Raw genomic sequence first — 12,430 nt, forward strand, 5'->3', positions numbered from 1 at the left:
TTGCCCCCGCCTCCCTGTCTCCAACCCTGCTCATGCTGCAGCCAGAGGGGTTTTGCCAGGGGGTGCAGGATGGGGCCCCTGTTTTCAGCCTGCTGGCACAGGGCCGGCAGCTCGGGAAGGGCCCAAGCTCACCGCCCGCCTGGCCTTGGGCTCGGTTTGGGAACAAGGAGGGGGAGGACGTGTGTTCACGCCTCTCCAGGCTGCCCAGCCCCAAGCCCCGGGCTCAGCTCTGCTCCTGCCTCCTCGCCCAGCGCCTGGTGCGGAGCTGCCAGCGTGAATCAGCAGCACCCACTTAACCGCTTCCTCGCAGGGTCCACGTCAGCTCTGGAGTGGGGGGGACACAACATTCAGCCATGCCACAGCCAAAACCCCTCTGCACTCCCCTCCCTCCCTGGGCTGCGACCCTCGCTAGCCCCACCGGAGTGTTTCCCAGCCACGGGTGGCACGGATCAGCCCTGCGCCAGGGAGAAACCCGCAGCCACGCAGCCGGGTCAAAGCTGAGCAGCAAAGCAGACGGCAGCTCCTGCAGCCGCAAAGCCTCTTGCAAAGCACATCGGCGTCACCGGCTTTGCCTGAGGACCTGCCATCGTGCCGGGGGGCATCTCACCCCCCTCCACACTTGGCTGTAGCGGGAGCAGCACGTGGGCATCGGTACCCGCGGTGGATGCGGCGCTGAGGTCGGGTACTGCCGGGGGCTGGTGCGGCAGCACGGCGGCCCCGGAGCTGCCGCGGTGCGGTGGGAGACGCTGCTGCCGGGCTCCTCTGGGCTTCCTCGGCCGTTTCTAGTCCATTTGTCCCGCCGTGAGTGGTTTTCCTGTGGCGATAGCAGCGGTGCGTCGCGGTGGCCGTTGGTGCTGCACCCCCTGACAGAGCCTTGACTAGCCCCGTGTTGGGATAAGGGAGAGCAAATGACCGTGGCCAAAACCCCAAACCCCAGCCTGACTCCCTCCCCGTAAACCCCTGCACTCATCCTTGGCCTTGTGTGCTTACAAAAGGAGCCAGGACGTAGCAACTATTTCACATTGCAGCTCTGCGGACGGTTTGATTTGACAGGCCGGGTCAGTCCCGGCGTGTAATTGCGACAAAAACCAGCTCAGACCATTGGGTCCTTTCCAATCGCCGAGCTTTGGCTTTACTGCCGGGAGCCCCCCCCGTAACTACAAGGCAACAGCGTGCAGCAAACTACCGTCCCGTCCCCAGCTCACGTGCTCTGGCAAACAAGGGTCCCCGGTGCCCTCGGCTCGAGCAGCACCGGCCGGGCTGGGCTGCGGCTCCGTGTTGGGATGCAGCGGCTGTGGAAGGGGTTTGCGCCAGGGAAACGTCGTGCGTCGCATCGGTGTGTGCTCGGGGTTGGTGTCGGGGAGCTCCCCGCTTTGCTCTGATTCCCGCAGATCGAGCGCAGCTGCCAGCGTGGCTTCCCCCTTCCCTGGATGCTCTTACCAATAATTAGTTGCCGACCCCCCTCCCAGCCCCTCCTGCACTCCTGCAGCAGGGCTCGCACCCGGCCCTCTCCGAACCTCCTGCCTCGGGACAGGATGGGGACAGGGATGGGGACACAGGCTCGCTCTGTGCTCCGCTCCCCTCCTTGCAGCGTAACCACCACCGTCCCGCTTTGGCAAAGGGCTCTTTGCAGCAGGACAACCCGCAGCGGGAGGCTCTGCAGCCCCTCCTGGCCTTTGGTCCCCGCCGGGCTCAGCCGAGGTGCAGGCAGGCAGGATGGGGACACATGCAGGCAGCTGCCTGTTCCCTGTATCACCTCCCCACCGCTTGCTTTTTTGGCTGCAGCAGAGGTGCTGGGGCCAGGGCAACGGAAACAACCTGGAGGCAGAGCAACCTGCCACCCGGACGCAGCCTCCCTGGGGCTGGAGCTCCTGCCTGGCACCTCAGCAGGGACCCCAGAGCCCAGGATGGGGCACCCCCATCTGACAGCGCACCCCAAGGCCGGGCTGCACATTTAATGGTGGTGTTACAGCAAAGGCAAAGCTCTGGCAAAGGCAAAGAGAGTGGGGAGAGTCAGGGGCCTGGCTGGCCCTCCCAGGGGACCTGGCTTGTCCCTTTCGCCCTTCCCAGGCCCTGGGGAGCGTGGGAGAGAGGCAGGCAGCCAGCGTGGATGCTGGAGCAGCGCTGGCCGAAAGCTCTGCAGCCCTTTTGCCAGGGGCAGGGGACAGCCAAACCAGGCTGCCTCTGCCTGCGTGGGGACACGGCACTGCCGGCGAGGGCTGCCGGTTGTGGGAGTACGGGCAGCTGCCCGTGCCCGCAGTGTCGGCAGCGCCAGCCCTCTGCATTGCAGCAGCCTCCTGCCTGCGCAGGGTCGGCGGCCGCATCCCTGGCCCCCATGGAGGGCAAAGACACCCCCCCCGCCCCCGCAACGCTGGTGGCGGCAGGAGCTGCCCGGTGGGTGAGATGAGCCGCAGCAGTGCTCAGCGCCGAGCGGGCTGATGGGGAGAGAGATGCAAGGCGGGGGGGCGGCTGGTGCGGGAGCAACCCCAGGGCACGCGGGGGGCAGGAACTGGGACAAACTTCGCCGTCGCTCGATGCCAGAGGCGATGCAGCCTGTCTCTGGCATCTTCGTGGAAGCGCGGGGCCGGGGGGGGTGGGTGGGTGTGTGGGTGCGAAGCAGAGCCCCCTCGGCCGAGGGTGCCCAGGCGGCAGCGCGTGGCTGGGGCTGGCAGCTCGCCATGCCGTGAGCCGCCGGCACTGCGGGCGCCGGGCATCACCGCCAGCCGCCTTGATGCGAAGCGATGGGCTGCGCCGGCGGGGCCAGGGCGGCGGGCGCGGGGCTGGCGCGTGTTGCCCAGCGTGGCGGGGGGCACACGCGCGTGTGCGAGGATGGGCGTGCGGGAGGGGGGGATGAGTGGGGTGCGTGGCGGGAGAGCGGCAGCGTTAGCTGGGAAGTGATGCAGAGCCAAAAATAACCCCCGGGCTGCGGCTCGGACCAGGTAACGGCGAGGAGCAGGAGCTGCGGCAGCCACGTCCCGCGGTGCCCCACGGCCTTGGCTGCTGGTGGCTTGGTGGGGGAAGCTGGGGCCAGCTCATGTGCCCGTGGGTACACCCAGCCGTAGGTGTGCTCCCTCCCCAGGGTCACTGTCCTGGCCCTGAGCAGGGCTGGGGCCGTCACCCCGAGGATGCCCTCGCCGTGCCAGCGCAGCCTCTGCGACAGAAGGAAGAGCCAGAGCCCACAGACACAAGGAAAGACCCCGGTGCTGAGCGCTGCGCTGTGCCCGGGGCTTGCGGGGGGGGGACAGCCACACATGGCACCCTGCAGTGTCCCCTGGGGGGCTGTGCCACTGGGTGCTGTGCCACCTCTACACCCGGGGGCATTCGGGTCGGGTGCTTTCATGGGTGGGGAGGGTGGTGGTCGTGTCGTGGGCGCCAGGCAGGCGTGGGCGCCGCGTGCTGCCGGCTGTGGGGGGGGGACGGTGCTGGCTGTGCTGCGCACCGCCGCGGTCCCCCATCCATCTGCGTCTCGGCGGCTGAGCGAGGGACAGTCACGCGTTTATTTTTAACCGGCTGGGGAGGGCGGCGGGGATTGGTGCCTCCCTGGTTATATCACTAAATCCCTGCCAGGCCCTGTTAGTTCCAGCACAGTGAGCCCTGCGCCGCGCTCCAGTAACTGTTTCGGCCCCCCCATCCTCCAGGGGCTGTGCCCTGCCCCGGCCCGTGGGCTCCTCAGGGCCAGCTGTGCGCACAGCTGGAGAGCGGGGGCACCCACCAACTGCTCCCCATGGGTGGGCACTGGGGCACCAGGACCCCGTGCCCCCCAGCCCTGCCCTCGCACCCCATCACCCTCTCCCAGGTGTGAGGTGGGATGCAGGCGGCCAAGTCTCCCACTGCCTGCTCAGTCTCCCTGGGTGAAGTGATGCTGCGCAGGGACCACGGCCACATCCCGTTCCCACAGCCCTTTTTGGGGATGTGGCAGGAGGAAACTAGGGCAGTTCACGGCCACTTTGTCCCCATCCTCGTGGCAGATGCCAGGTGGGACAGGCCCAGTGGTTTCCTGGGGAAGCACTGTCCGGATCCAGGGCAGGATGGGAATGATGAGGATGCTCATGGCCACCACGGTCCCCTCTCCATCTCCATTCGATACCACCCACCAGCGCCCTGCCCCATCGCCAGCCACAGCTCTTGGCAAAGCGGCAAAGGGTTAAGCCATGCAGCGGGGCCACGTGATGCTCCGGGGATGCCGTTTTTCTGAAGATCAGGACGGATTAGGCTGGAATATCAGGACGAGAATTTCTTCAGGCGGTGCATCCCCCCACCCCGGCCCTGCCACGGCGTCTCGTCCCACACCGCGGCTCCCCGGGGACGCGCGGTGCCAAGCCAGGCCCCCAGCTGGTGAGCTCCCCACCGTGCTGCTCCCCACGATTCTCCCTTTTTGGGGGGTTTGGATGGCGCCTCGGGGTGGCGCATGGCGGGCACTGGAAGGGTCTGTGGGTTCGGAGCTGGAGTGGGCACCATCCCCATCCCCATCCTCAACCCCTGCAGCTGGGTGCTTGTCCCACGGTGGTGCAGGCAGGAGGCATGGGGGTCCCCTGCTCGCTCCCCCACCGTGACTCCCCCTCTTCTCCCCTCAGTGCATGAGGCTGGTGTTTGCCCAAGAGCCACCCAGCGCCCGCACCGACACCCGAGGCAGCGCCGGGAGCCATGTCGGGTTCCTACGACGAGTCGGCAGCGGCCGCGGAGGAAACAACGGACAGCTTTTGGGAGGTGAGTCCCAGCTGCCCTCTCCTCCCGCAGGGCCCCCACCCCCATTACTGCATCCCAGGGGGTCCCCCAGGGCTGACGGGGACAGTGCTACCCTCCCCTCCTGCAGCAAGCCCTGCCTGCTGGCGTCCCTGCTGCAGCAGTTTGGGTGTCCCAGATGCCGCTGCTGGAGGTCTCAACCTTGGCTGTCCCTGAGGGGCGCAGAGTGATGCAGGGGACTGAAAGGAGGAGTCCCCTTTTCAGCAAAAGCTCCATCCCTGCACCCCCAAAGTGCCTTGTCCCCCTCCCATCCCCACTCCAGGCCAGCTGGGGCTGAGCCAGGCATCCCGGCCACAGCTCCCAGGCCTGCCTGTCCCCGTTCTCCTCCCAGGTGGGGAACTACAAGCGCACGGTGAAGCGGATCGATGACGGGCACCGGCTCTGCAATGACCTCATGAACTGCGTGCACGAGCGGGCCAAGATCGAGAAGTCCTACGCCCAGCAGCTCACCGACTGGTCCAAGCGGTGGAGGCAGCTCATCGAGAAAGGTACCGTGGCTTCCCCAGGGCGAGGGTCCCCCCCAGGCCACCCGGATCCCAAGGGTCCCTGTGCACCATCATAACTTCACCTGGAAGTGGTAGAGGGTGTAAGGGCTGTGGAGTGATACTCAGCTGCCCCCTCTGCCCCCCAGGTCCCCAGTATGGCAGCCTGGAGAAGGCGTGGGGTGCCATCATGACGGAGGCGGACAAGGTGAGCGAGCTGCACCAGGAGGTGAAGAACAGCCTGCTGAACGATGACTTCGAGAAGGTCAAGAACTGGCAGAAGGATGCCTACCACAAGCAGATCATGGGAGGCTTCAAGGAGGCCAAGGAGGCCGACGATGGCTTCCGGAAAGCCCAGAAGCCCTGGGCCAAGAAGCTCAAGGAGGTGAGAGGAGAAGCACAGCGTGTCCTGGGACACCCATGGCATCTCCCAGCTCCTGCTCTGGTTGCCGAGGGATGGGCAGCTCCTGCTCTGCAGGCCGAGGGATGGGCAGGGGGGCTGTGAACGCTGCTCTGATGTCCTTTCTCTCTCCTCTCCACAGCTGGAGACAGCCAAGAAAGCCTACCACTTGGCATGCAAGGAGGAGAAGTTGGCCATGACCCGGGAAGCCAACAGCAAGGCGGAGCAATCCAACACCCCTGAGCAGCAGAAGAAGCTCCAGGACAAAGTGGAAAAGTGCAAACAAGACGTGCAAAAGGTGTGAGCTGCTGCCCTGCTCCGGGCTCACGAGGCATCGGGCAGGGAAAAACAGTGGAAATGGCCACCACGTCCCTTTTCGCCCTCATCTGTTCCCATTTTCCCATCCCTATGCCCCTGTAGAAGGGTAAGGACTTGCAGGCAGTGATTTACCCCTCTTACTGGGGCAAAATCTCTCTGACAGAGGCTCTTGGCTCAATCTGGGCTCCCCAGTGTAGTGGCCCAAAACCCAGACCCTCTCAGCACCCAGAAAGGTCCTCTGAGGTGCTCAAGGTATAACCATATTACCACCCTCCTGTACCTTTGCAGACTCAGGAGAAGTATGAGAAGGTGCTGGACGAGCTGAACAAGTGCACCCCGCAGTACATCGAGAGCATGGAGCAGGTCTTTGAGCAGTGCCAGCAGTTTGAGGAGAAGAGGCTCAACTTCCTCAAGGAAGTGCTCCTGGACATCAAGAGGCACCTGAACCTGGCTGAGAGCAGCAGGTAGGTACCTCCTGCGCTGGCTGGGCAGAAAGTGCCCACGCGAGGTCTCCTTGTGGTGCCTGGAAAGCAAACCAAGCCCTGGAGGGATCAAGTGCTTCCAGGACACCCCGTCCCCTGCAATACAAGGGTGAGGGGATTCTGGCCAACCCGACGGTCACTAAGAGGTACCAGAGTGGCAGGAGGGCTGTGCGGGAGCCTGGCGCCCCCCAGTGCCTCGTAGGAGGTGACACAACCTAGGCATGTCCTCACCCACCCCATCCCCGGGGCACCCCACCGGAGTCCATCCCCACCCGCAGCACCCTGACCCGCGTCTCTCCTCACAGCTACGCCAACGTCTACCGGGAGCTGGAGCAGACCATCCGCCTCTCGGATGCGCAGGAGGATCTCCGATGGTTCCGCAGCACCAGTGGCCCCGGGATGCCCATGAACTGGCCCCAGTTCGAGGTGAGGCTGGGCACCCAGGCTGGGGTGCTGGCAGCCCCGCAGGGCAGCTGGGCGCTCAGGGGCCGGTTGCTCTGTGCTTGCAGGAGTGGAACCCGGACCTGACGCACACGATAACGCGGAAGGAGAAGCAGAAGAAGGGCGAGGGGGTGAACCTGACCAACGCCAGCAGCACGGGCGAGACGGGGGCATCGGCGGGCGAGCGTGGAAGGTGAGGGCCAGCGGGGAGGCGAGATGCCGTGAGAAAGGCGCAGCGTTTGCCTGTGCAAACATTGCTGGCATGGAGGGACGTGGGATGTCCTTGGTGGTAGCCACCACGCTGTCCTCCCTCCATGTCTTGCTGGTCTATCGTTAGCTGAGGGTCCTGCTCGCTGCGGCCCCCCGCTCCCCTGTAATCTCGGGAAAGCCACGGCATCCTCCCAGATGTTGGTGGCACACGGTGCCTGCCCACCCCACCATCCCCCTGCCCGCTCTGATGGCCTCTCTCCCTCTTCCCCCCCTCCCCAGCGTGAGCAGCCATGACCGCGGGCAGACCTACAGCGCCGAGTGGTCCGACGACGAAGGCAGCAACTCCTTCAACACCAGCGAGGCCAACGGCGGCACCAACCCCTTCGACGAGGAGTCGGCGGGGAAGGGTGTGCGGGTGCGGGCTCTGTACGACTACGACGGGCAGGAGCAGGATGAGCTCAGCTTCAAAGCAGGTACGGTCCATCACTGGTGCTGGGTCAGACAGGGCTCGTCTGCTGGAGCTGTGGGTCCCCCACGCTTTGGTGTGAAATCCCTCAAATGATTTCTGGGTTATCTCAGCCCTTCAAAAGTTGAACTGGCAGAAAGGGGAAGGCACAAGCTGAGCTCAAACCTGGGTAGGACCGGAGAGATGGTGGGACAGGGCACATGGGGTCTCGTGGGTCGCCCCTTGCCTTTCTACCCTACAAACCAGCATGCTCAGGATCAGTCCTAGAAACCCCCAGCAGCTCCATCCAGGAGAGAAACGGGGTGGTAGAAGAAGCTCCAACACCTGCAACGAGCTCTCCCCTTTCCACCTTCCTCTCCAGGTGATGAACTAACCAAACTTGGTGAAGAAGACGAGCAAGGATGGTGCAAAGGGCGCTTGGACAACGGGCAACTAGGTCTCTACCCTGCCAACTACGTGGAGGCAATCTAAGTCTTGTGGTGTGCTCCTCATCGCCGTCAGCAGATAAATCCACCCTCCGTTGTCTCCATCTCTCCACCAGCCAACCAGCCATTTTGCCGTCTGGTCCTTCACTCCTCACAGTTAGAGATTCAGACATATTTTCCGACCAAGCTTTTATTTTTTTAAGAGTTGTCTCCGAAGAGTATTTTGCATAGTCGCTTTCTTCTTCTTCTAAGATAACGTGAAGCGAAAGATGACGTTGTCCGTTCGTCTACGTTAGTTGATTTTTTTCCGAGCGAAAAGCTGATACCTCAAGATCTTAAAGCCCAACCAGTGAGAGCTCCTGATTGGTTGGTTTTTAAAGATACTGAAATCATGAGCCGCCTTCTGATTGGCTGGAACTGTTCTGAAATGCATGGCGCTGAAGCTCCCGGGACCAATCAAATTCACCCCAAAACCTAAGAGGGAACGGCATCTGACTCCTTTTTTTTTTTGGTGTTTCCATGTTCTCCTCCCCAGTTCATCCTCCCTCCCTGAAGGAAGGGGACAAATGTCCCCTCCTGTCCCCCAGCCACCCAGACCCATCCACGGGCAGGTCCCTGCTCACGGGCAGTGCTGGTGGCAGATTGATGCCCAGGCAAGGTGGGACCAGCCCTGCCATGGAGCTTGGTGGCATCTCCTCGACTTTCTCCTCCTCCTCCTCCTTGCGGGCAGGCTGTCAAAGTGTCTGGAGCGCGTGGAGGCTCCTGAGCCGATGCCCTGCGTGTGCTGCAGGGAGCAGCACCGCCCTTGGCGAGGGCAGTTGTCCAGCACACACCAGATCCAGGGTGAGAAGGTCTTAAAATGTTGGTTGGAGAAGGACTCACCGCAGCCCGATGCTGCTGGAAGCACCTTCACGCTCAGCCGGGGATAGGCGGGACCGGCTTGGATGCTGCTGGGGACGGTCCCCATCCAACTCCCTTCCTGAAGAGAGGCTGGAGCAGAGCAGGGGCGGGGGAGAAGCGACATCCAGCTTTGTGCGATGCCAGCAGGAGCTGCAGCCAGCCGGAGGACGAGGAGGGCTCGGCGCGGGCAGCAGACCCCAGCGTGGGCAGCAGAGCAGCCGAAAACAAGACACCCCAAAGCAGGGGAACGGCCGCAGGCTTTGCCCTTTGCTCTTCCCCAAGGGGCTCTCCCCCTCCTGCGCTTGGGCTCTGCAACTGGCCGTGGTGTGGACAGGACCCCCCTCAGCACCCACGGGCGCTGCCACCCAGCACGGTCACCCCACCCCCCCTGCCACATTTGCCATCCCAAGCTCTTCCCTACAGATCGCCTCTCATTTTTTTTCCATACCATCACCCTTAGCAGCACCCATGCCATCATCTTCCCGCACGCTCCTCCCGCTCCTCTCCTGCCCCCTCCCTTGGTTCGTGAATTTTTTGGCCCCAGGGATCAAGTGTTCTCGTGGAGGCAGGAGATGCACCGTGTGCTGGGCCCAGTGGGCGAGAGCCGCCCAGCCCCGCGTCCCCCTGCCAGGTATGCAAATGAGAAAAAAAAACCCCCACACACACAAAAAAAAAAAAGTCAGAAAAAAACCTAACCAACCACCTGTCTCAGCAATGCACCCCGGTTTTTTGTACATTGATTGTGTAATTTAAGAAGTATATATATAATATATATATATATATCGTGATTGTATTACCGTGGATACAACAACAAAAAGCAGCAAGCGAAAATAACCGAGCTCTGTAAGCGTCCTCCGGGTCTGGGTCCTCGTTTCCCTCCATGCGCCGGTCGTGGCCTCCGTGGAGGCGGCTGTTGGGGTTACGGACCCCCTGCCCGGGGCGGGCGCTCAAGCCTCTGCACCCTGGGGAGCCACAGTCGCAGCCGCTGCGAAACCAGGTAGGGACACCCGCACCCTGAGGCTTTGGGGTGCAGTGGGCTGGGGGGCTCGGATGGATTGTTGGGGTCCTGGGGGGACAGGAGAGCTGCGGGGGTGGGGGAGAAACCACCAAACTGCCTTTGGGGACCCCCATGACAATGTGCCGGGCAAAGCCTTGTGAAGCCCATGGGGGGGATTCAAAATAAAGCAGATTTTGGGGCCATTCCCAGTGTCAACAAAAGCAGTGGCCACCAGCCCAGCGCTCCCCAGTACCCTGGGCAGGGAAGAGCCTCCTGGGCTGCCTACAAGCCTTGAAACCTTGGGAAAACCAATTTGCAGGTCACCCACCCCTCTCCCCTCCCCAGAGAGCTGGGGCAGCCCCAGGACAAGGCATTGGCCAAGGGGGACAGGGTGGAGGGAGCAGGACCCTCCAGGACATGAGGGGCACTCCCTGGGCTCCCAGTGGGGAGGGGGCAGAGAAAAGGGATTGATTTCCCCTTATTTAAGGGCTGGAGCTGCAAGGGTTTGGGGAGAAACCCCAGCTGCGAGCCCCACGGCGCTGGCTGCCCGGCCTGCTGCAGCGGGCCTCCGTTGGGTCAGGTCCCCAGGTCCCTGGGGGCACCTTGTCCTGGGTGCACCCTCCCCAGCTGGCAGCAGCTTTCCTCACCATTTAAGTCCCTTCCTGCCCACCTTCCCCGCAGGGACATGAAACCACCTGCCTTCACCCACCCCACCCAAGGTCCTGTGGGAGGGACACGAGATTTGGGGCACCAGCTCCCCCAGCGCAACCTCTTGGTGCTCCCCTCGCCGTCTGTGGGAGCAGCGGTTGCGCACAGGAAATCACAACACAGGTTTTGCTGGGGTTTTCCCCCATTTATTCCCCCACCCCACCCCGCCGCCCTCTTTTCCAGAGGCCAAGGCAGTTTTCCTCCTTCCCCTGCTCCTTTCCTCCCTCCAGCTGCCCTCCACCCCTCCAGCTGGGATGCCTTCAGGGCTGGCCGAAGCTTGTCCGCTCCTCTGCCCTGTAAACAGTATGAAAGAGGCAGAACAGAAAGAAAAAGGCAGGAGCCGTCACAGGCAGCTATTTTAAGTTAAAAACCAAAGACCAAGAACCAGGTGTTCTTTTCCTTTAAACTCCCACAAAGCATCTCGTGGGTACCTGGCCTCCCATCCACCCTTGTCATTTGAACTTAAACCACAACTTGCCACCAGCCAAAACCAAAAAAGCAAATAAACAAATTTTAAAAAATTACAACACAAAAGATCACCAGGTAACTTAGACTCTCATGAAATGTGCAGTTTAAGCAATCCCCAGTTTTCTGGCCCAGTCTGGGTTCAGCGGGTTGCGTTTCAGATTTACTGTCCAGAGGGAAACAGCAAAGCTGCCACCCCCCCTTTTGCCAAACTCAGGAATTGGGCAGTCCGAATAAAATCCAAATCAAGGGAAGAGCCCTGTGCCAGGGCCAAGGACCTGGAGGCTTCGCGGCTGCCCAAGGATATGCCCAAGGATGGGGGACCCGGCTCAGGGGACCCCTGCACGTGCAGGGATGCCCTGGTGTGCACAGCCCCGTGCCCGCGTTTTCCAGGTGCTCCCTTTGCAAAAAGCCCATTTTCAGCCCCCAAAATCCCTGTGGAGGGGAGAAGCCGAGCACGTCCCGGAGAGGGAAGTGAAGGGGGGGATGTGCCCGTCCCGAGGGGATGCCCGTGGTCCCCAGGGCACGGTAACCCCGCACCCAGCTCCCGTGGCAGGCAGCATCCCTGGGTGCCGCGGTGCCGCCGGTGCCAGGCTGCTCCTGAGCGGGCCCAGCCAAGGGCAGCTGCGGGTGCCCTCGTCCCTGCGAGTGCCATTGTCCCCGCGGGTGCCATTGTCCTGGCTCACGCCTGGGCTTTGTCCTCCCTGAACAATGGCCTGGCGAAGCCACCCGCAGCCAGCACCGGGGATGGAGGGGAGGAGGGGGGGACGAGCTTAGACACTGTCCCCCCCAAAATTCAGGCAGCCCCTTTCTTTGCAGCTGTGGGTTGAGGTGCAGCAAAGGGCAGAGCACACCCCCCCCCCCCAAATGGGGCTGAGGGCCAGGAGCTGCTTGTTGGGGTAAATCCAGAGCAGCCCCGCTGCAGCACACAGGGTCACTCCTGATGGGCACTGGAGGCAGCCGGTCCCACAGCCGGGCTGGTGGTGGCGTGGGGACAGGATCTGGCTGGAGGGGAGTGCGGCCCCGATGGTGTCGTGTCCCTCCGAAGCAGCCCTGGGGGATGATGCCACAGGGATACCATGGTCCTCTGCTGGGATGTGCCCTTGGCCCCTGTGTCCTGACGATGCCCAGGGGCTGCGGGCCAGGAGGATAACGTGCCAGGGGGGCAAGAGACCTGGGCGCAGGACTTCTGCGTCCCCCAGCTCCTCCTCTGGGTGACCCCAGCCACACGCCCGCCTTCGATCCCTGCCGAAGGGCACCAAGGCCGCGGGGAGCTCCATGACAGCCACTGCTCCATCAGTCTTTATCTCACCCCAATCAGCCCCCCTGTCTCCTCCACCGGTCCCAAAGTCTGCGCCCACCCTCCCCTGGGAGCACTCGCAGGGGGTGGTCT

General features: G+C 63.0%; 1 protein-coding gene across 1 annotated transcript; it reads left to right on the top strand.

Annotated features, from left to right (window-relative positions):
* Positions 1-4,644: 4,644 nt before the first annotated feature.
* PACSIN1 (protein kinase C and casein kinase substrate in neurons 1) lies at positions 4,645-8,013 on the top strand. The gene is made up of 9 exons (XM_009955625.2): positions 4,645-4,707; positions 5,075-5,231; positions 5,375-5,610; positions 5,768-5,923; positions 6,232-6,407; positions 6,731-6,851; positions 6,935-7,059; positions 7,356-7,549; positions 7,904-8,013. Exons 1-9 carry the CDS (start codon positions 4,645-4,647, stop codon positions 8,011-8,013), a joined length of 1,338 nt encoding a protein of 445 aa, XP_009953927.2.
* The last annotated feature ends 4,417 nt before the right edge of the window (positions 8,014-12,430 follow it).

The sequence above is a fragment of the Leptosomus discolor genome, chromosome 21, assembly GCF_034619465.1.
Source record: "Leptosomus discolor isolate bLepDis1 chromosome 21, bLepDis1.hap2, whole genome shotgun sequence".
NCBI lineage: Eukaryota > Metazoa > Chordata > Aves > Leptosomiformes > Leptosomidae > Leptosomus > Leptosomus discolor.